The sequence below is a fragment of the Akebia trifoliata genome, chromosome 3, assembly GCF_017979445.1.
Source record: "Akebia trifoliata isolate Shusen 1 chromosome 3, ASM1797944v1, whole genome shotgun sequence".
Classification (NCBI taxonomy): domain Eukaryota; kingdom Viridiplantae; phylum Streptophyta; class Magnoliopsida; order Ranunculales; family Lardizabalaceae; genus Akebia; species Akebia trifoliata.
Window position 1 is genome coordinate 37,978,295 of NC_141377.1, and position 24,470 is coordinate 38,002,764.

The following is a 24,470-nucleotide window of genomic DNA, read 5'->3' on the forward strand; positions in this document are numbered from 1 at the left end:
TTTAGAATGCATTGGTTGATTAGCAATACTGTTTGCTACTCTATTGCCTTCTCAATCTCCACACATGAGAGATCTTCCAACCCAAAGCCAAAAGAATTTCAAAAATTTCAACTAACAAATAGTATATTTTCCAAGAGAGTACGTGACTTGTTGTTTAACCCTTCATCAATAACTTTTTTGCTAAGTAAGCAACATTTGATTAAAAATGAAAAAGAAACAAGAGGGATTACCCTTAATTTACATGATGTATTTGGGGAATTTCAAGAGAATCCCCCATGAATTAAGCATTTCTTTGTAATTACAGGTAGCGAGAGAAGCCAAAAAAAATTGATGGGATTCCACTAGAAACTCCATGTTTCGCTAGAGAATCTACAACAGAATTCCTTTCTCTCCACACATGTTTCACTGTCCAAATAGTTCCACCCATATACGAACCAATGGGACCCTGACAATGCTCTGATCAAAAGACTTGAGTCAAGCTCAATTTGAATTTTATTGATTTGGAGATCAAAATCTTCTAGAGCTTTGAGAATAGCGAAAAATTCAACTTCATTATTTGTAGCAGTTCCAAAAGACCACGAAGCAACAGCACAAAGGTTCCCATCATCATCTCTAAGAATTGGGCTACCACCTGCAAGCCCGGGGTTTGACAAGCAAGCTCCATCTGTGTTCAATTTAAATTAACCCGGATTTGACTTCTCCCAGCGAATAGGTATCCATTTCATCATATTTGTCGGATGAAATGTCTCTATTGGTTGCAACATTCATCTACCTTCCGTACACCTACCTCTACTCCTGCTTTTATTGGTGCGCACGTCCATGAATGCGTGGCATCAACGTCTTGGTCACCCAATGCTACACACAGTCCATCAAATTATTTCTAGGAATAATCTCCCTATTTACAATAAATCAATTATTTCTACAAGTACTACTATTTATAATTCTCCATTGGAGTTGATTGTGTCAGACTTGTGGGGTCCTGCACCCTAATAATAACTTTCGTTATTACATTCATTTTCTAGATACCTATAGTCGTTACATTTGGATTTTTCCACTAATGCAAAAATCTGATGCGTTATTTGTATTTGAGCATTTCAAAGAAAAAAAATTGATAATCTTTTGGATTGTAAGATCGAATGGTTTCTTAGTGATGGTGGTGACGAGTTTAGAAAGTTCAATCATTTTTGTTGGGTTATATCTTCTATTATTGTATATGGAGATTGTTGTGAATTCAAACCGAATCTTTTGATGATCCGTTAACGACTCGCATGACTCATTTAACCTCTTTGTAACCCTAGGTATATAAGGGGTAAGAGATGAAACCCGAAAGGGTTGTAAGACATATATGAGAGACAGAGAGAAATTGTAATCTAGTTCTTATTTGGTTAATATAGTGAAATTGTCGTTTTCGCCATGGACATAGGTCGACGCTTTGATCGAACCACGTGTATCTTGTGTCGTGTGAGATTCTTGTGTTCTTGTTTGATTTATAATTCGGATCATAGGGTTTTTTCTAACAATTTTCTTGTCTCTCATGGCATCATTGTTTTCCTTGCCCTTATCGCAAGAACAAAATGGACTTGCCGAAAGTCGCCATTGCCATATAGTCGAAACTGGTTTAACTTTAATGGCTTCAATATTTATCCCTACCATCTATTGGTATGATGCCTTTAGCACTGCTGTCTATCTTCTTAATCGCTTAACAACCCTGTTCTTAATAATAAATCTCCACATGAATGCCTTTTTCATTTTAAACATGATTACACTCTTTTAAAAGTCTTTGGTTGTGAATGCTTTCCTCATTTAAGACCACATAATGCATACAAATTACTTTATCGTTCCCTTTCATGTGTCTTCATGGGTTATCGTAATTTACGCAAAGGGTATCGATGCCTTTGTATCTCTTCAAACCGGATGTATATTTCCCGACATGTCATCTGCAATGAAGCAAGCTTCCCCTTCGGTAGACATTGTGATCGCAACCCTAATCTCCCAAATATCATTGGTCATTAGCTTGGGCCCCACCTATTTTGTCCTTCACCCATCAACCCACCACCAATACTTTATCTTCCTATATGCCTCCTTCACAAATTGGAGCCTTTGAAAACACTACTATAAATCAAGCTTGTCGACATAATAATTCCTTACCTGCTGCCCTTTCACCTGCGTTGACTTCTATCACCCCTATGATGGACATTCCCTCTCATACAACACTCCAAAAATGGCCCAATGTCCATTCTCACCCAATGGTTACTAGGTCCAAACTTGATGTTTTCAAACCAAAGGCATTTACAGCTACAAAACATGCCATTACTATTGTACCTATTGAGCCAACTTACTTTACTATGGCCAATAAAGATCCAAATTGGCGTCATGCAATGATCAAAGAGATAAACTCCTTGCTAAAGAATGAGACTTGTTTCTTGTTCCATCACGTCCTAATATGAACATAGTGGGGCACAAATGGGTGTTTCGACTTAAACAAAAAGCCGATGGGTCTATTGATTATTACAAAGCCCGATTAGTCACTAAAGACTTTCACCAACAAGAGGGGCTCGATTTTGGTGAAACTTTCAACCCTATAGTCAAACAATGAATAATAATGACGGTTCTGTCAATATCTATTTCTAAAGGTTGGAATCTTCATCAATTAGATATCCAAAATGCTTTCTTACATGGCATCTTAGAAGAAGTTTATATGAAACAACCACCTGGCTTCATTGATCCTCAATCTCCAAATCATGTTTGTCGACTGCACAAGTCTCTTTACGGTCTCAAATAGGCTCCTCGGGCATGGTACCATCGACTAAGCTCCTTTTTGCTTATTTGGGTTTGTTGTATCTAAGGCTGATAAGGTCCCAATAATTTCACTTTGGGATTGTAATTTCACCAAGATTATTAAAGTTTAAATGCTAATTCCTTTAAAATAATAATGAATTATATCAAAATCCCAAATTAATGTGGCTAACAATAAATTGTTACTAATTTCAGGTAAAAAAGGTACATTCGGAAATCAACAAAAGACATAATAATTACGATTACAATACTTGAGCCGAAAGGAAGCATCCAGAAAAAACTCGAAGGATTTGATCGCCACGTCACCGCGCCGCGGTCATCTTGAGGAATTTATCCTCGAGATTTGCACAAAAGCTTCCAATTGCTTCGGTGGTTGTAATTGAATGGGTCATTCGAATCAAATCATCCGTCAAATCAATCCGATTATCCGAATACGAATGTTATAAATTGGAGGGTTGATTTTAGAGAAGGGACCTTCTTTTGCTCTCTTCTTCTACAATTTTTTATTTTTCTTTCTTCAATTTTCTGTAATTTTCTTTTGAGAAAGCTCTTGAGTATAGTGAGAACATCAAGAGTGATCCATTCATTGTTTTTGTAATTCTTTGGAGAGCTATAAAAGAAGAACTACAGATCGATCATCATCTTCTTCACCCATGTTCTTCGTTCTTTTGTTATTTTCTGCAATTACAATTTTTGCGATGATCGGCTAGACTCTCATTAGAGAAGTCAAGAATGCCGAAGCAATTTCATCCTACCAATGTTGTTTTGATTCTTTATTTTTGCTTTACATGTTAATTCTGAGAATCCTCTTAAGATAAGATTAGCAAACTTATACATTCAAATCAAGCTTAGATGATTGTTACTTAGATAAGCTCAAGAACAATCATCCTATGTGAAGAATTGAAGTATAAGTCAGCTAATCTTATTTAAGTTTGAGATTCTCATGAATACTCTTTGGTTACCATTAATGTTTAATTCGATCTATCTTCCGATCCACGAGCAATGACTTGCTACGTGGATTGAGTTATAAATAGAATAAATCAGCATTTTGGATAAATTGCAAATGTTGAATTGACCTCTCCAAGCTCTTTTCCTTATATCTTCAATATCGGTTGTTAGTTTTAATTTCATTTACAAATTAGTTGCTACTTTCTTCTCTGTTTTTTACAAATCAATTTGTTTTAAGAAAAAATTATTTTCTAATTCTGTTTTGGCATTTTTATCCGAATGAAATTTTGAATCCAAACTGTCCCTGTGGAACGAATTCAACTTGCCCAAAGTCTTATTTTACATCTCTTAATCTCTATTTTACATAGCAAGATTTACAATCGATCAAAGGCCAATACATCTGTCTTCAACAAATATGGCACACATGGTATTCTATACATATTGATCTATGTTGATTATATTATAATTACGGGTTCTTCTTCTGTGCTCATTCAACAACTCATTGATGAGCTTCAACAAGCTTTCTCCATTAAAGACTTGAGGCCTTTACATTACTTTCTTGGGATTGAGGTCACTTGAGGATCACAAGAGTTATTTTTCTCCCAACAGAAGTATATCTTGGATTTACTTCGTAAAACAAAAATGGATGGTGCCAAACCATACTCCACCCCCATGGCTAGTAGTTCACATCTCTCCAAATTTGTTGGTGATCCTATCTCCGATGCTATCGTGTACCGTAGTACAGTTGGTGCTCTATAGTATCTTACCCTCACATGACCTGAAATTTCTTTCTCTGTCAACAAAGTTTGTCAGTTCATGCAAAATCCAACTAATGATCATTGGACTGTTGTGAAGCCAATTCTGCGCTACTTAAAGCCACTGTTGATTTTGGAATTACTCTTGGACCATTTCAAACATATTCCCTCAGTGCCTTTTTTGATGCAGACTAGGCAAGTTGTCTTGATGATCGTCGCTCACAGTGGCTATTGCATTTATCTTGGCCCAAATCTTATTTGTTGGAGCTCACGTAAGCAAGCTACAATGCCCCGCTCTAGTATAGAATCAGAATATCATGGAATTGCTCATGCCATTACTGAAGTCTCATGGATTCAATCACTTTTACACGAGTTACATGTTCCTCTTCTTGCCCCCCCCCCCCCCCCCCCCATTCTTTGGTGCAATAATCTTTTCTAATGGCTGTTTCATGCTTGTACTAAACATATTGAAATCGACTTCCACGTCGTTTGTTAAAAGATTGCATGCAAATGGTTGGATGTTCGTTTCATTTCTTCACAAGATCAAATTGCTGATGTCATGACCAAGCCACTTAGTGTTTCTCAGTTTAGCATGTTGCGTGACAAGCTCACTTTCATCCACAGACAGTTGAACTTGAGGGGTGTATGTATGGATGGATATCTTCAAAGAGTTTGACAAAGTCAAAACTCTTGAATATTCTATATATCCTCTTCTTTGAATATTGTAACAAAGTTACCAAGAATGTTATCAAATCCCTTCAAATCTGTAATCTGTTGTTATCCAAAGGACTTTCAAGTTCTCTATATAAATGCAAGTGTCTCCACTGCAGAGTGAGACTTAATTTAAAGGCTTCAAAGCTTGTGTCTTCTTACTAATATATTTGTTTTGATTTGAAATATTTTTGAAGTATATGTATATATATAAGGGAGGGAGAGGGGATCAGAAGAAATTTAAAACGAAATAAAAGAAAAAGAAGCATTGCTTTCTATCTATAACTTGTCTAAGAAGGTAATACTTAAAGGCCATGCAACCATACTGTGGCACATACTTGAACAACTTAGTCCATAGCAAAAACTTAACCCGAGTTTGATTTCTCATTTTTACTGCTAAACTATTTTTAGTCAAACATATCTTTTGGTAAGAAAAAATCCCATCCCTCTTCAAAGTTCTCGGTCCATGCCACGTTATGTCTTGGTTGGCAACCGTGCCCTGCAAGCATGACAGTTCGGAGTACTAATTAGCTTCCAATATATTATGCTAATAAATGAAGATATGTAGATTCATGTTTAATAATCTGGTGCTTGAGTTTCACGCAGAAACTTCGGAGTGGGGCATTATGGTTACATTAAGCCCAACATCCCTATCACATTATGATCAAAGATCGAAAATCTATATGATGTTAGCGTGGGACTTGTTCACCAATCAAATCTTTAATAATTGAAAATCTAGTATAATGATTGGCCTTAACAGGATTTATACCTGAGGGGTGGGCAGGAATTGACTTGTTGGAGGGTCATTAGGTATGTTGACAAAATTTCCACAATAGTAGCGATAATTCTGGGCTGGTAGGGGTGTGGTAGTGGAGTTAATGCTGCCTTTGCTACTGCCTAAGTAGCTGCTAGTGTTGGTTGCTATGGTGGTGGAGTTGCTGTAATTGTTGCTGTGGATCTCCATTAGCTCATAAATTGTTGGTGATGAAGACCTGAAATTAAAACACTAAAATAAGTGGATATATAAATAAGATAATAGGATTTGAGCTAACCCTTTTGTTGAAGTTGTTCATCATTATCATTATCAATTTTTTTATTTTTTTATTTTTTTATTTGATAAACAAGCAATAATATTAAAAAGAGGATTACTAAACTCGGGTATTTGGAAGACTCAATTGCTATCCAATAAAAGCCCGTCTTACCACTCATTATCATTATCATGAACGAATCCCATTCTTCTTTTCAAAATGATCTAACGTCAATCCTATATTACGTGCACAACAATAAAAAAGATAAAACCTTGAAGGGTAAGAAAGTACATACATGTCCATATAGGGATTCTTGGTGGGAGCATAAGCCCAATTCACATCCCCAGGAAGGAACAAGGGTATCCCCATCAGTCCCATTGTTTTGCACTCACCCTTCTGTTTTTAACACCAAAATATTTCAAACAATTAGTTAGCTTTGCCTAATATACATTATCAGAAAAAGCACCAAAAGAAAAACTATTTTATTTATCTAAAAAAATTTATATCTTCTCATGAAAGATTTTGATACCCCAGATTTGGTAGATGGCTCCATAGGTTGCTGTTGTTTCATTGTCTGCGATGGCGTATCATAATCAACCATTTTTTCTTTTGGTAAATCAGAGATGCTGGATATCTCACTATGTTTCTGCTGTTGCATTGTCTCTGATGGCTCATCATAATCAACTCTCTCTTCATTGGAAACCCCAGAGTTGCGAGGTGCCTCACTAGGTTTCTGTTGTTGCATTGTCTGTGATGGCGCATTGTTATCAGCAATTTTTCCCTTTACCACCCAAGAGCTGCTAGGTGTACTAGTCTTCTGCTGCTTAATTGCCTGTGATGGCACCTTTGATGGCCCCAAGTTGCTAGATGATCCACGTGATGTATGTTGTTGCATTGTCTGGGATGGTGCATTGTAACCAACATGATTATTAATAATAACATGATTATTGAATTAATGGTATTGAAACAACATCAATACTTACCTTGGCTGCCTTTGAGGAACTACCCACATTTCCTAGACGCTGATTTTGCTGAATCGGAGCAATGCCCTTGTTTGACGCTTTTTGCTGTTAAGAGAATTTAAGTCTTTAATTAGAACTGATGTCTAATTTAACGAAACATATATTTCTCAATTAGACAGAATGAGAAGAATTTTGTACCTGAATCTTCTGTTGTGATGGTGTCAACTGTACTCTTGATGAGCTTTCCATTGGATTCCTAGCGTTTCTAGGGGCCCGAGGGACGAAATGGCCACTTTTCGAATATATAGTGTTGACCCTTCTGGGATGATAATCGCCTTCGAAATCTCTTACTTGATTATCTTGGCCTCGTGATGCTCTCGATTTAGTCCTGGAAAATATTGAAGATCATGGTAACATGTTTCAGTATAATTTCAGTCTTTATTTTAGCATCCTCATAGCATTCCCAAGAAATCCCTATGAATGCTTAGTGTTGCATAACTCCTGGACATTGAGCTAAATCAGTCTTTTTGGGTTTCAAGCTAAGTTTTATGTGATTCAAGAAAGAGTATATTGCTACATAGCAAATCCATTTTTTTTAATAACTGATATCATTCTACTTTCTTTCTCACGAAGTTCTTCATTAGGTGGACTAGTGATGAGAGGCAAGAGTGATCGAGGAAGAAATCAAATTAAGGTTGGTGGCAGTTATATTATCGTTGCAACTGTTCATTTGTTTTATATTTCATTTTAGAAGCTTTTTTTATATGTTCATACTCAGATGTTTCTTGGATCTTTGATATATATATATATATATATATATAGCTTTTGTTTCCCTCCCCTTGATAGCAAGAAAATGCTTAATGGGAGATGGGTTAGTTTTTCCTCAAATTCGGATTGTAAATTAAGGGTTCTACCCTCTGTACATTATTGTCAGATTAATAGATTGTTTTGCTTACATAGCAACAAAAAAAAAACAAAAAAACCACTTATTTGGCTTGTCATATATAATTTCTTAAATAGTGTGTTACCGAAAAGTTGGTGAGGGAAAATAATTAGGTCTCTAATTCACTAATTTATTACTATTTTGAACAAGTAAAATTATTTATTTTTAAAATATAATAGGTTCCTCTAGGATATTCTCTTGGATCTCCATATATTTAAGCTACATAATTGATGTAAGATTAGTTAATTTATATGCTTTAGTGATTAAAATATAAACAAATAAATGAAGATAAAACCTAAAACAGAATATTTTCTCCACATTATAATGCAAGGCCCAAAATGTCCAGAAAACAAACCTTTGAAAATTATTATTACGACGTCCGTGCTCCACTGAATTAGGGTTAATAGTTAGTTGACGTTGTAGCCGTTGGTTAAGGTCTTCGGCACCTAAACCCATGGATCCCATTCTACAATTTTTATCAGTTGTCCCCTGCAAGTGGTCAGTCACACGGATTAACAACTTAATTATTGCATATTATGTATATTGAGAGTGGTAACATATAATACTTCATCGGGACATTAGCATCTTCCAAAAGTTTCATTTTTCAAAAATATCCTTGATTATTTTAGCTTTAAATAAAGAATTATGACATTATGGCATTTTTGTAATTATAACAAATGTGAACGACATTTTCTAAAAGTTTTTATAATAACGTTAATGATTTTCTGACTCAAAAATTTTCACTTGATCTATACTCGGTTGACGTGGCAAGGACACAAAACCGTTGATCATTTTCCTATGTATCCTGAAGAAAAAAAATCTATGGTTTTATGCTCTTGCAACGTCATCCGCATAACAAAATGAGTGAAAATTTTTTAGTCAGAAGATTACAACTCTTCTAATTATTATTTCACAAATATTTATTATAATAATTTTAAAAAAAATATTAATAACTAATTATTAAAATAACCTTACTTTCTTTTGCATTAAATGGCAGAATATTTAATTCATATATGGGATATTTTTTATAATTAAAAAAAAAAAAGTGTTAGCAATATATAGGTACAAAATTTGCATTTCTTTTGTCATTTTTCTTAATACCTGGACGTTGGATTGATTGATGGAGGAGGTGTCATAAGAGGATGAATCCTGAGAAAGTAAATATGATATGGTTACATGGGCATTAATAATTCACATAAGTAATAATTAACTTTTTCTACTTTTGGAAATATAATTAAACTTTATGGGCCCAATTTCCTCACCATGACTTGTTTCAACTTTATGTATTATCTCGCGCCCCTCTCAGCTTGAGCAATCGATGAGTCTGTGACCTGAGAAGCCCCAAATTTAACATAATTTACAGAATATGATTAGCAAAAAAAAAAAAAAAAGACAAATAATTTACATCATATAAGTATACATATAATATAAATGTATCATTTAATTTATATATTTTCAAACAAATTATGAGACGTAGTTCCTATCGGGACATAGTGATTTTGAAACCGATCCAATTAGTTATTAATTAAAGCAGATCAGTATTGGATTGGATCCTAATGAGGACCCAAGTATTTGATCCAGATTTAAAGTTATTGGATCAAATCAGATGGGATTCCGGATCTGATCAGATCCATTGATAACCTATCAAATTGGGTTTGGAAGTTGGACATATATCCTTATACAGCAGTCATCATATATATCTTCGAATTAAAAGAAGCCATGACCATTACCACTACCTTCATAATTGAGAAATGATCCAGTAGAAGTGTATGCACGTTAAGCATAATTTGTTAACATCTTATCCTATTTTTTGGGATCTTTTGGACATTAAAAAAATATAAGATCTACCTGAAATAGAGGATTATATTACAGTCACCCATTTAGAAAGAAATAAAAAAAAAATACTTTGAGCCTTTGGGTTGAGGCTCTCCATCAAACACACGGTCAAGAAAAGAGAAACACAGATTTCCTTGCGATTAGTATTGATTTTCTAGGGATTAAATTTCTTTTCCTAGGAATACAATTTTCTTGGGAATCCCTAACATCACAACTATCAGATTGATGGAAAGCCGGGTTAAAATAAAAAAATAAAAATCACTATCCTTACTATTTTAATAAGGAAAAAAATGTCTTACTAAGATTCATCCTCAGTCAAAGCAAAATCTAGAGATTTGTTATGTATCTCTAGAAATTGTTTTCGCGGTGGTTGATATAAGGCCTTTTTTCCTTTACTAGTGAGATAAAAAAAAAATATTGATTCATAATAAGCAAATGTAAAATAAAAATTGAATAAATAATAAAACAGACCTTAATAGCTAGTACCTGTAAATTCTTTAATGGACTGCTTGAACCATTGAAAAGAGAGGAAAAAAGGCCATCAGTTAAAATTCAATCTAAAAAACATTAAAAAAAAATTCTAATCTCTAAATCAAATCTCTGTATAGCATGTAAATGGAGGAAAAAGTTGGCGATGATCTAAAAATACAATAGCCTAGGGTCCTACTGAAATAATTAAGAAACCTAGAAAAGGAAAGAAAAAGTATTATTAAAACATAAAGGTAAATGGGTCTTTCCCTTTTAGGAAACTGGGAAAACCATGAAAGCGATTGACATCTACATCGAAAGGAAGTGCAGGAATAAATAAAAAATTTAAAACAAATATTTGATAAAAATTCTACAAAGATCAAGAGGGAGAAAAGGAAGGCTTCACCTTGCTTGGTTAGAGAAGTCTTGAAGAAGGGAAGAAGTTGTGTTGTGTACCTAAATTGAAGCCTAGAAAGGGAAATTTAAAGGGAAGTAAAAGAGGGGTGAAGGAAGGGGGGAGGATTTAATGCAGAATCCTTTTGCCAAGGTGGCGAACTTTGAGAAAATCATTACATGTCAAAATTACCTTGTTGAGGGATTTGTTTTTTTCTAGGAGTTATGCAATTGGTTTTTTTAAGTTTTATTTACACAATGGGAACCTATTTAAAAATTAATTATCCAATTTTAATTGATACTTATTCTTAATGCTTAAATAAATATCTTAATTATAGTTACTTATTTCCTATTTATTTCCTTTTCTTTCCTTTTTAACCTTAGTTTTTTTTTAAATCATTTTTTATCAATCGTGCGGATTTTGCTGCTCACCCTTGAACAAGTTCACTTACTCTCATTAATTTGTAGTTTACCAATTGAACAATAAAATTGTAATAATCATAATGGTTCTTTGAGCCTCACCCTCAATCAATTTTTATTTATTTATTGATAAGCTAGGGTTGATGGGTCCCCTTCCCAGAAAACACTACTAATGAGTGTAAGTATAGATAAGATTGTCCTCTAAAATACGTTGAAGCTCTTAAGGAATACTAGCAACCTCCTCAGCCAATATTATACCTTAGAATTTTTTTTCATAGGGATTAATTCCCTTCATTAATTCTTTGGTGACCAAATTAGATTTCAATTTGATAGATTATGACACTGAATGCCAATAATCTATAAAGTTTCATAATTCAATGCTAGTAATCTGCTTGATTAAAATCTGATTAGTTCGTCAAACTAATTGAAGGGGAGGTCCTCCTATAAATACAATGTTTGAGGAAAGTGAATATCGGAAAATCTTTACAAACAATAAAAACATTGATAAAATTACTATTTTCTTGCTTATAGTAAAGGCATTGACTAAATAGTGAAACTGTTTTTTTCCAATTGGCAAATATACCTTTGACATTCACATATGATAGCACTATTGGATCGTATCCACGTTCTCGTTATTTCATAGCATCAATTAATTTATTATATATAAATGAATTATTTGTCGTTTGTTGTTGTTGCAAAAAAAGATAAATTTTGTCGACTAGTTAATTTGAGAATTCTTTTAAGCAATTGAATCTACTTATTGTTTAGAAGTTTTTGAAAGATTTCCTTAATGAGAAAAAAAATTATTTTTAGTGATCGGGGGTGACGGTTACATATCTATACAATCATTTGTGATATCAAATACGTTACTCATTAGAGTGTTTTTAACTGCCCCAATTAATTTGTGTTCTTTCCGATCTTTACACATTTTTACCAATTAATTGGTGCTTCTTTTGTCATCTTTACACATTTTACCACTCCACTCGAAATTTCTTCTGCTCTAATCTTACTCCAATTTGGAAGTAACTAGAGTTTGTCTAAATTAAACCCTGGGATTTGACTATGGACTTGATGAAAAGCAACCAACAAACATAATTATCGGATTTACAAATAATTTTTTATTATCATAATCATATTTATCTAACAATTGTATTACTTTTCTTTTGATTGTATCATGCCTCCCGTTTGCACACAAGTTCGACGTTATCTTTTGACATTGCTTCTTTCGTATGTTTGTGACACGTGTTAGTCTTTATCTATTTGACAATTGCATTGTTGAACGTCTTTTTGATATATCTACTTAGTACAACTCACATGACAGTCTACTATTACTTGTGCTTCATCACAAAAGTTCTTTGACACTTTAAGAAAAATATGATATCAAGTCTTAGGATAATTTTCCTAAATGTTGTGATGCATATCAGATTGTCAATCCATTCATTCTCATATGATTGTTGATTGATGAACTTTGTCTAATTAGTCATTTCATGCATGTATTTGGATTTATATATTGATTTGGTTATTTTTGTGGTGAGACACTACGTCACAAATAAGAAAAAACGACTAAATAAGTCGGAAAAAACGACGGACTAAAGCAGTTGTTTATTAACGACGGCTTTTGTTAGTTGTTTAACCCTTAACGACATTTATAATTGTCGATTATTAACAACCAACTTAATCCGTCATTAAATACCTAAGCGAGTTACTATTGTCGCACGCACTTTTACTAATGCTACACCAATTGGTGTGGCGTTAAAAAAAATTATGGTGGCAGTATTATTTATATCCATTAAATTTCAGACTCAAACCTCAACAACAGCCGATTCGAAATTTCTTCTCCATAAAATCCTAGAATCCCAAATCTCAGACTCGATTCGATTTCTTCTCTCACGATTCTAAGCTTTTTATTTTCGATCTCCGCTCACAATATTCTCTTTCGCGATTTAGCGTTTCGGATTTACAATCGTCTCTCTCTCGATCCCAACAGAGAGTCTTCAGCAATCCAAAGGGATTACGAAATCAAGCGAAGTTCGACACCATCTTCTCCGGCAAAAGCTTTGCAGGTAGTTCTCTCTCTCTCTCTCTCTCCATTGAGCTTGAGAAATCCTAGATTTTCTTCTCTCTCTGGTTTTTTTTTTTGTTGATTTGATTCATACCTCTATACGTTTTTGTGAAGATTGGTATTAAAATCTGCATTTCTATTTGTTAATTTTTTGTCTGATTTTGGAGTGTTTCCTACAAACGTCTTTCCTCCAAACTAATGTGCACTAACCGTTTGTGAAAATTCGTAAGAGACTACTTAGCTTTTTTCCAATTCAATTTAGCTGTCACCAAGTCAATTTCAGTATATTTTTCTTGTGACGCACCTCTTGACCTCACTCCTCTTATTTGATTTAATACGACATTTTCAAATTTGTGACGCACCTCTTCACCTCACTCCTCTTATAAAATAATAATAAATGACCTAAAAATCCTTGATTTTTTCTCAAAACTAGTTATCTTATTTATGATGATGATGACAATGTTGACGATGAAGATGAGATGATTAAGAAAAAGATGGTGGTGGTGGTTACGAGTATGGTGATGAGGAGGAGGGCATCAAGTCTTCTACTATTAATCAATAAGGGATATGTCATCGGTATGAATTTAAAATAGGACTAAAAATAGGTTGAATATGAGCATATTCATGTCTATATCTGAATTTTTTTTAATTTGGATACGGATTCGTATATGTACCTGACTTAAAGCATATTCACCTTTGCATATTCTTCTTATATGTTATTCTGTTTTTCTTTCCCCTTATATGTTGTTTCTTCTTGTCTGCTCTTTTCTATTGGAAAATGTTGTTGGTTGTTTTTTGTTGATTTGTTGCATCTAGTAACCATTATTGTGGTTTAAGGTGGAAGAGGTTTTTTAAAAGGGATCTTAGTTTAGGGATGGGTAGAATTGACTTTTTATAAATTGGAGGATGAGGCTTCTTGTAGATAGGTAGCTTTTTAAATATTAGGATTAGTGGTAGGAGTGGCTTTTTGTGCATTGGCAAAGAAGGAAACACTAACGGATGAGCAAAAATAAATGAAATTAGTGGTAGGAGTGGCTGATTGAGTGATACTAATGGTGGCAACTCTTTTTGGAAAAGAGTAGGTGCTGGAAAAAGGCTTTGAGAAAGTATTCAGTGCTGCTGACACGAAATAATAACGAAGAGCTATTTCATTCTCAACCATTGGATTGGAAGAGTCAATCTGAGTGGTTGTGCAGCTATTTGTCAGCATTGAATCGACGGTAAAGTTCGATCCACGAATCTTCTTTCTATCCAACGAATTGCGAGTCATCACCATCAAAAAGTTAATGTGTTTTGTTTTCTTTCTTTAGTGCACCATTATTGGAGAAGCAGCCATGGTCAAAGGTCTTAGGTTAGAGATTATTGAATATGTGAATTTTTCGTTTTTTCTGTTTTCTTAGGTGCAAATCTCTAAGCTTTGAGATGTGATGCCTTGAGATTTGCATTGAAATAAATCACAGATCCAAGCTACATTGTTCATGGGTGTACATTTAATTTCTTTGGATTTTTCATGATTTGTAGAATTGTTTTGCCTTCTAAATAAGGCTTACACTTAGTACTGCCTTCAGCCTTGAGGCTTACACCTCTCCTCACACCAGTTGGATAACAGGAGAAGCCCGACTAGTGGCAAAAAGGAAAGGAGATACGGTGATAGGAGGGACTTTGAATGAGAACGGGGTGTTACATGTTCAGGTTACAAGAGTTGGCTCTGAGAGTGCTCTGTCACAGATTGTTCGACTTGTCGAATCTGCACAGATGGCCAAAGCTCCTGTGCAGAAGTTTGCTGATCGTATCTCGAAGTATTTTGTGCCTCTGGTAAGAATATAACTTTTTCCTCTCTTTCTTATTTGGTCGATGTATTATTTTGTTTCAAGTCTTGAACAATAATTAATATTTCATATTTTCAGGTTATTTGGTTGATGGGCAGGTAGTTGGAGTAATAGCCATATCCGATCCATTAAAACCGGGTGCTCGAGATGTTATATCCATTCTCAAGTCCATGAATGTGAGGAGCATTATGGTGACAGGTGACAATTGGGGCACAACACATTCCATTGCTAAGGAGGTTGGGATTGAGATTGAGAGTGTTGTTGCTGAGCCAAGCCTGACCAAAAAGCAGAGAAAATAAAGGAGTTACAGGTATAAACATTAATCATATTTTGCATGCGGTTGTTATCTTTGTGTGTTTAACCAATAAATACTTGTATTTGTTAGCTAATGTTCTTTATCCTTTCCCCACTGTGGAGTGTATATTGTCCCCCACTCTCGGGGTGTGTCATACCCCAGTTAATCCCCGTGACCCTTTTATATTCATAGTTCTCCCCTTCACCAAAAGATCGGTCTTTTGGAGTAGTTCATTGGTTGACATGGTATCAGAGCACTAGTCTTTGGAAACTATTAGCTGAGATGTCCAATGTGAATTCTCTTGCCACCCCATCCACTATGAAGTATCCTGTCTTTTGGGATGAGATTAGTCCTTACCTGATTGTTGTTGTTCATGAATAACTTTATGTGATTTAATTAGTTCAATTGGTTTTGGTTTTTGTGGGTATTCTCTAATCATGTTGAGAAACAAATCAAAAGGGATTTGTTTGTTTTTTTTTTTAATAGTTGTTATTCTTTATATTTCTTAATTATTATTTATTTTGCAGGAGGCCATCAATAGAATGATTGCTAATGACCCTTTTACAAGTGAAGGACCGAGAAAGACATATGTTGGTTTTGATTTCTACAAGTGAAGTGAAGTTGGTAGAAGATATTTTTTGAAAAACTTCTTTAAACATTGGGATGTATATTAAAATCGATGCCATGAAAACGGGGCATGTTGGACTATGATTGCACATGTAAAATTTGAATGAATATGGTTTCCATTTGAAAAATGTAAAATTTTATTTTTTTGGTGTATTTATTTATTTTGTTAGATTTTAATTTTCTGCCCAATGAAAATTGTCATTTTCTTTTTAGGTGAAAAAAATAAAAATAACAAACAATACTGGCTAAAATATTAAAAAAAAAAAAAAAGACAAAAAAACGACGGCTTTAAGCCGTCGTTAATATCTACTAATTTAATTTTAAAATCGACAAAAAAATGACGGGTTTGAGCCGTCGTTTTTGTTTGACAGACTATGACCGTCGTTTTTTAGACCACTTTGTTGACGCGTGCCAACCGTCGTTCACCAAAAACAACTTCGTTATTTACAACTGCTCTTGCGACGGCGGGGCCGTCATTTTTCTTAAAAAACGACGGCTTTGGCCCGTCGTTTTTTGTGAAATATGACGTAGTGAGACCAGAAATAATTTCAAATGGGATGCCCATGTAAATTTTTATTCCCAATCCACTTAGAATGTTGATTTTAATTTTTTTTTAGAAAAAGATTTAAGAGAAAAGGAGATTTATAGAACTGACCTCATAGTTGCATTTTCATTACAAAAACTCCCTTATAGTTTTGATAATTACAAGGGAACCTTACTCATCAAGTTTGTCATCCAACAAAACTTGGATTGAGACCCACATGATCACTCAACATCAATTACCTTTTCCAAAAGCATCGTTGAGCCCACATTGGCAATCCAATATCACAACATTCTAGATATTATTATAAAATTTAAATTTAAATAATAATAACATTTTTAAATTGATTCAAGGAAAAATAATAGATATTTAATTTAGAGATTGAAGGTATTATAGATATTTAATCTTTTAAAAAGAATGTAAGTCTCACTTTAAGATTTGTTGGTAATACCTTCTAAAATTTCAATAATTTTTTATAATTAAAAGACAAATCTAAGAGAATAATTTTTTTTCTCAAAAATCGTGAATCTACCTACTTTCATTTAAGTACTAAACATTGTATAGTCCTTGGATGTACTATTTTGATTTTGGATGAACATCATGTTTCGAAACATGGAAGATGCCACCTCTCTTTCTCTCTCCTTCAGATTCCTTTAAAAGCGTTTACGAAAATCATTAGTTTCAGTAAGCCTCATTTAATACGTGCTTATCTAAACAAACTACTTTTCTCATTCACGTTAGATTCTGGAAAAATCAGTAGAAGAGTGACACGTGGTAGGAACAATATGATATTTTAACTTCTGAATGCCACATCATAAGTAGCACGCGTGAGGCGACGTAGAATAAAACTTCATACACGTGTTGACCTTCTTCTGCGTATCTTTGTGAAAGTTAGGAATTTCGACCCGTGGGCCCCACTAACGGAAGGCATTTAATAGAAAGTACGTGCGATGTCTGGGATCAAAACCCTGTATCCTTTTCGAAATCTGGAAAGCTATTGGATGATTGTTTAGGCAATTTGCATGGCTTATGTTGGCTCAGTGGAGTCGGCTAAAGCTCTGTGAGAAAGATTTTCTTGCGGAAATCCGGGCGAGACTTTGTTTTTCACTGGGTCGATGTGATAGGCATTGATGTGTTTTCTCGAGATACGTCTAAAAAGTATTTGTGGTTATGCGCGCACGTCCATGTAAGAATTGTGAGAATTGCAAAAAATCCTTGTGTCACCTCAGCATTACTCTTTTCTTACTCCTATTCTGGTAAGTAAGCTACTAGGGTTAGGTTAAGGGCAACAACCACTAGATAGACGTTGGTGGGACCCACCGATTTTAAATGGTAATTTTTAAAGAATAACACTTTCCTTACTTTGGAAGATATCAAATCTTACTGGTTGGATCAACAAAAATAACCACGTTTCAATTCAACACAACATCTTTCTAGATTTCATAAAAATTGAACTAGATGTTGAAAGTGAACGAACTCTCAAAATTTTTAAAACTTACAATTAAAATTTAATGATGAAAATAATATTATTTTTTATCTTTCTAAAAATTTTAACAATTTCATCTCCGACAAGCATATGGCATTTGATCATGCCAAGATGTGAACTCACGATTCTTAGTATGATGTGAAAATTAGATATTAAAACTTAAGGCTAAGTTTTTGACCTGTGTATTGAAGGGCTTTACTAATTTACAAAAGCACCCTTGTAAGTTTGACTTGGCAAGCACTAAGGAGTCTGTGAGCAAAAATTGATTCGTCAATTTTGGTCAAATAAAATTGAATTATGTTATATTTATCTAGATTAATGCTGGAATGACATCAAGGGGAAGGGGGAGGGGGGCACATGACAGGTGGTGTGCGCTCGTAGATGCGTTTTACTTATATCTTGGAGAAAACTCATGTACAGGCTTGCGCATGCTACCATGTCAAGATGTCCCCTGTTGAGGTCACGCCAGCATGACTCATTTATCTAAGTAGGGTCCATCTTAGTTGGGCCAAAGCAAATTGACGATGCCAAAATGACTTCTAGTAAAGTTTCACATCTTGCCTTAAAAGACCAAGGATGACTTCTAAAGACCCAAGGTGGAATATGATGTTCTTCTCTTTCTTCAACTCTAACCTTAGTTGTTGTCACTAAAAATGTCATAATACACACACACACATACACATATACATACATACATACATACATACATACATACATATACATATATATATCTATATATATATATATATATATATATATATATATGGGTCTCGTTCAGCACCAAACATTTTAGCCAACCATTTTTGTCCTACATGAGTTAGAATTTTGGAATGGGCTGATTTTTGGTGAGGATGATCTCTACGGTGAGGAGATCATCCTCACCAAAAATCAGCTCATTCCAAAACTTCTAGCCCCATGTTTATAAGTTGAAAAATCGTGGACCGTCCATTTTTTGTAAACCATTTTTGATGGGGTTAGAAGTTTTGGAATGGGCTGATTTTTTGTGATGATGATTTCCTCACCGTAGAGATCATCCTCACCAAAAATCAGTTCATTCCAAAACTTCTAACCCATGTTTTGAAAAATGTTTTGCCAAAATGTTTGGTGCTGAACATTTCCCTATATATATATATAAATATAACATTCTATACAACATTCTAGACAATGTGTTTTGTCTTGTATGAGAAAAAAAGGTTCAAAATGGGCTGATTTTTTGTGTGAATGATTTTTATGGTGAGAGTATTATCCTTGCAAAAAATCAGCCCATTTTGAAATTGCTAACCCCAATTTATAAGTTAAAGAATTGTGGATATATGGGGGCGGTTCATGAGACATGTAAAAACAATGGTTTTTCAAAATATGGGTTAGAGGTTTTGTATTGAGCTGATTTTTTGCGAGGATGGTCACTATGATGAGAAGATCATCCTAAAAAAAATTAGCTTAATCTGAAACTTCTAAATCCATCAAAAGTGATTTACAAATTATTGGCAAAAAATTGACGGTCCACATTTTAAATCACTTTTAATGGGGTTAGAACTTTCAGATTGGACTGATTTTTTTTCTCTCCAGATGATCTTCCTATCATAGAGATCATCCTCACAAAAAATCAGCTCGATCTGAAACTTCTAACCTATATTTTGAAATTTTATTAATGTTACATTTTTTTTACATATGTTTTTTCATATGTCCCTTCATCCGTTCCCTATATGTATATTGTATTTTTGCATGCACCATGAAAATTAGTATTTTGGGCCTATATATGGCGGAAACAAAAAAAAATCTCAATTTGTCTCTCGAAAAACTATGAATTTATCTAAGGTCAATAAATGATCAAAACTATTTTGTCATGAGCATTTTCTCTTTTATTCTTTTCAAACCTTTCTATATCTTGTGAGAAATTTGTATGGGGGATTCTCTTTTAATTCCCCAAATTCGTCTTGTAAAATAAGGGCTTGCCCTTCGTATGTTTTCCTTCTTTAATTCAATCATGCTCATTTATCACACACAAGAAAAGGACCTAGCTAAAGACAACGCAACTCATTCCGGAGGTGAATGGGAACTTGTTGGTGATGAAAGATCCTGATCATAACAACGGTGCCAAATAATCATGAAAGTATATCTAACAACATTTGGAGCTCAATATTCTATTGAAAGTAAAACATCAGTTAATGAATTATCAAAAGTAGGTAAAGGTGCAATGGAGAGCCTCTTAGCACTCCCATTCCCAAGGAAAAATATTTCAAAAATTCATTGAAAAAATAGATCAGATCCGACTAAAGCAGTGTCGGTGCATGCGTGGGAAGTCCTCAAGTTATTAGTAAGTCAAATACTTATAAGTTGTCTGAACCCCGATAAGATACATTGTGCATGAAGAATTAAAATGAACTGTGAAGTGAGATCCATATCAAATCAATTCATGAAGAAATTAATGGTAGGGGCCAATTTTGTCAAATAAATTTGGTGTCTACTGAAAATAATGAAGAGAGATTATCAAAGATCCTTAACCATTCAAATATGGAAAGATAAAAAATATTATTGGTGCATGAGCTAAAAACCGCGTGTACTAAATGTTTGGGATCTCGAGAATCCTACTTGATCATTCTTAAATTGCACCTCAGAACATCCCAAATTCCCAATCAATCCAAATACATGAGTAATCCACATGTACCCAACCCAATTAATTGCAAGACCAAGTAACCAATGGGTGAGATGGGGTGCCTAACACTTCCTCGGCTTTCAACCAAGGCTCTAACTTAAATCACTAAATGCAGACTAGCCCACGGTCATTTTAATTTTTTGTACAATCCAACATTTTTATTTAAAGTGAATTTTACATTGCTGACTATTCACACCTTAACCCTAATGAGTGGTGGTAACTCCAGATACAATTCAAATCCTAATACCAATAAATTTGTGTGAACAGAAGGGACAAGACTGTGGACTGTGGCCCCTGACTAAGGGTCCGGTTGTTACAATTTGTGTATCGTTCCCATGCTTTTTCAGTACTATTCATGATTGTATTATCTTAATTTCTTCCTTGAATATGATTTGTTACAATTAGGTTATTGATGAAAATCATAAATGATTCAGAAAAGAAATTAAGTTGTAGAAAAAGAAGAGCAACATCCATTTCTTTGTTATTAGTCACAGGTAGGCTATTATATATTTAGAATAATTCTGAAGTGACCTCAAGATTGTACCTCATATGGCACATCATGACGTGAAAGTGTGTAGAAACCATATATTTTTTTTCATTGAGATACGATTTAAAAACATAATTAATTCCTGTATACATTTTCACGTCAGGATGTGCGATATGAGGTTCAGTCTTGAGGTCACTCCAGCACAACTTTTTTTATTTTTTATGATCTCAATTAGAACTCGTTTTTGACATGATTTAAAATCTTTGTCTTTTTGATAGGTTTAAAGTGTGAAGGTGGGATTTTGATACCAAGTTCGGTATTTCCACCAGATTTTACCACCTCATCACCAAAGTTGAAACTTCGAATATCTCTTATTTGATTTTACATGATAAGTTTTCTTTAGTAAAATCTTGGAAGCATTGAATGCCTTTGGATGGAAGAAGATTTTGGATATAGATAATTTTTTATCTCACTTTTTTATTATATTTTTAAAGGAGTAAATCATCAAACTTCAACTTTTAATCTCAGATCCTATTCACCCCCAAGTAGCTCATTTTCTTGTTGGAGGGTCAACTCCTAGTCTCCAAGACCAAAGAAATCATCTTTAAGCAGTCAAGTTAAGATCTTCGCAAATGTAAAATCTGTATTACAAAAAAGAACTTTAAAATACATGAGTGACCTTATAAAAATGAAAGAAATACCTCAGGAAATGTAGGATTTAACAAGTTCTTAAAGAAGTAGATCATATAATCATGAGAAGTAGCAATATGAGTCAACCTAAAACCTTCTTCTTTCAAGTGTACTATTCTAGAAGCGCATACAATAAGATATTAGTTTGAAGAGGAAATCTTCAAAATTACTTCATCACCTTGGTCTTGAACTAGTTGAGAGAACAAAAGAGAATGAAGCTGAAACACTTCATGGTTAATGTTTTGTGATTGGTTGTATCACATATATGCTGTTTGTTGGCTACCATGATCACTACCCCACATCAGCTGGGATCATGAGAGACTAGAAATAAATTTCAAAAACAAAACATATTAGTGAGTTTGTGAGATCATGTGATGATATAAAAAAAATAATAGCTCTTGCAGGCTTTTGATGTAATGAATGGGATAAAACTGAAACCAATTGGAAATACTTAGAAGACTAACGAGACTTAGAAGATCTATAACTATTAAAATAAATTGGGAGAATGATTCCACCCAAAATGCTAGAGAACCTCTCAATCTAACAAAATCAAGGATCAACTTAAACATGTCGGGGTTCCAACAATCCAAAATATGGAGCACCACACTCACTCTCTGTGGTCATTCACCTAGAAAGAATTAACCTACAGTTCTCCAACTCAAACTCTCCTATTTTTTCTTTTTTGTCTAATCAAGCGAGAAATTGTATAAAAAAAGAAGAGAAAAAATACCAAGAATTAAACTCGTCTCGGATTCGGGAGTTCTAAGAAATCTCCCATGAAAGCCTTACCAGAAATAAAAGGAAGAGAATTTACAATGTTGAAAAAACTAAAGTAAGAAGATGAAGATGCATGTACAGCAACTCAAACTCTCCTCATTCTTTATGGTAATTTTTGTTCTAGGTTCAATGAACTTAGCATTCCATTCATGTTAAAAGAAGTCCCATTCCTTGACTTCTTCAACTATGTGAATTTTGATGTTAAATACTCGAAGAGAGTTAACTAGCTCAAGACACAAAGATTGAACTTGAACAAGGCTAGGGCCAAAACATGACCTCATCGATTTTTTTTTTTCTTTTGAAATTTCCTCTATTTTTGTTGATGTTGCTGGTTAACAATCTCAAACATGTCTACCTGAAAGCCATTTTCGCAATCCTCCAAATGTGGGCACAAGCTTTGATACTAGCCATGGTGGTTGATTCCCAACTATATTAACTTTAAATTTTGTTTTTTGTTTTTTATTTTTTTTGATAAGTAGTAATTCATTTATTGTTAGAAAGAACCCTTAAATCCAAAGTATAAATCAACAAGAACACAAATAATCTTACAAGACACAAGATATACGTGGTTTGGTCAAAGCATCAACCTACGTTCACGGGCAAAAACTGCGATTTCATTATGATAATCAAAGAAGATCAGGGTTACAACTTCTCTGCCTCTCATATATATATCTCTAACCTTTTTAGGATTTCATTTCTTACCCTTTATATACTTAAGGTTACAAATCTGGTAAACGGGTCGGATCCAAATCCAACCCAAATGGGTTCAATATTTTGGTGGGGAAATCCCACACATTACCAATTATACAGGTCGTTAACGGATCATCAAAAGAGCCGGGTTGAATTCATGACAACTCTTCATATATCAAGAATAGAAGACATAATCCAACATTTATAAAAGCAAGATCGGGCGAGATGACCAATCAAGCAAAAGATCGATACAAAGAGGACCACCCAATCACCATACAACATATCCTATCCCAATTTACAAAATCTTCAAAGAAGATCCCCCCTAAAGTCCTTGGACACCTTGGACCAAAAGAAAAGAAGACCCAAAATATACAAAATCGTATCCTTACAATCCTTCCCTATTCCATTGAAAGTGTGATTATTCCACTCCCCCCAAATCGTCCAACAAATTGCAAACAGGGTGGTGAAAATTCACAATAACCTCTTTGCTCCTGAGAAAGAATCACTAAGAGAAAATCAAGTAGCAAAAATATTTGTAACTGTTTCAGGCATGCAAGATGAAAGTCTGAACAAAATAAAAAAATGAGTCCAAATCTCATAGGTGAACCTACAATGGATGATAATATGATCATTTGATTCCCCTATCACTCAATCACAACAAGTAACCAACACATACCCTTCCTAATCAAGAAGTCAATTGTTTGAATCCTACCTAGCACTGCAGTCCACGCAAAAAAGGCAATCTTTGATGGAGTGTTAGGGCCCCAAATGGCTACATGAGAAAAATAGGACCCCTTAGCGTTACAAAGCGATCTATAAAAGGACTTGACTGAAAACCTCCCATCCTTGCTTTCCTCTCAAAATCTCTCATCATCTCACCCAAGATCAAAATGGAGTGAAGAAATGTTAGCGATTAACCTCACAACTTCTCCCACTTCCCAATCATACTCTCCGAAAACCAAAGTCCCAAGTCTACTCTCCATGCTCAAACCTTCTAAAGTTTCATACTGGTAATCCTTTCTCAGAGTAAATAGAGTAAAAGGATGGGAATTCCTTCCTTAATGACCGAT

General features: G+C 34.2%; 2 protein-coding genes across 2 annotated transcripts; one reads left to right on the top strand and one right to left on the bottom strand.

The window, feature by feature from the left end:
* Nucleotides 1–5,439: 5,439 nt before the first annotated feature.
* LOC147406769 (uncharacterized) lies at nucleotides 5,440–10,839 on the bottom strand. Its single transcript, XM_086432568.1, has 10 exons — nucleotides 10,466–10,839; nucleotides 9,406–9,474; nucleotides 9,245–9,292; nucleotides 8,499–8,632; nucleotides 7,399–7,588; nucleotides 7,222–7,305; nucleotides 6,768–7,136; nucleotides 6,534–6,634; nucleotides 5,980–6,202; nucleotides 5,440–5,709 (listed from the first exon to the last, which is right to left on the bottom strand). Exons 2-10 carry the CDS (start codon nucleotides 9,406–9,408, stop codon nucleotides 5,440–5,442), a joined length of 1,422 nt encoding a protein of 473 aa, XP_086288694.1. The 5' UTR covers nucleotides 9,409–9,474; nucleotides 10,466–10,839.
* A 1,595-nt stretch (nucleotides 10,840–12,434) lies between these two features.
* LOC147406770 (uncharacterized) lies at nucleotides 12,435–16,226 on the top strand. The gene is made up of 6 exons (XM_086432569.1): nucleotides 12,435–12,487; nucleotides 13,113–13,323; nucleotides 14,400–14,542; nucleotides 14,921–15,137; nucleotides 15,250–15,461; nucleotides 15,974–16,226. Exons 1-5 carry the CDS (start codon nucleotides 12,435–12,437, stop codon nucleotides 15,448–15,450), a joined length of 825 nt encoding a protein of 274 aa, XP_086288695.1. The 3' UTR covers nucleotides 15,451–15,461; nucleotides 15,974–16,226.
* The last annotated feature ends 8,244 nt before the right edge of the window (nucleotides 16,227–24,470 follow it).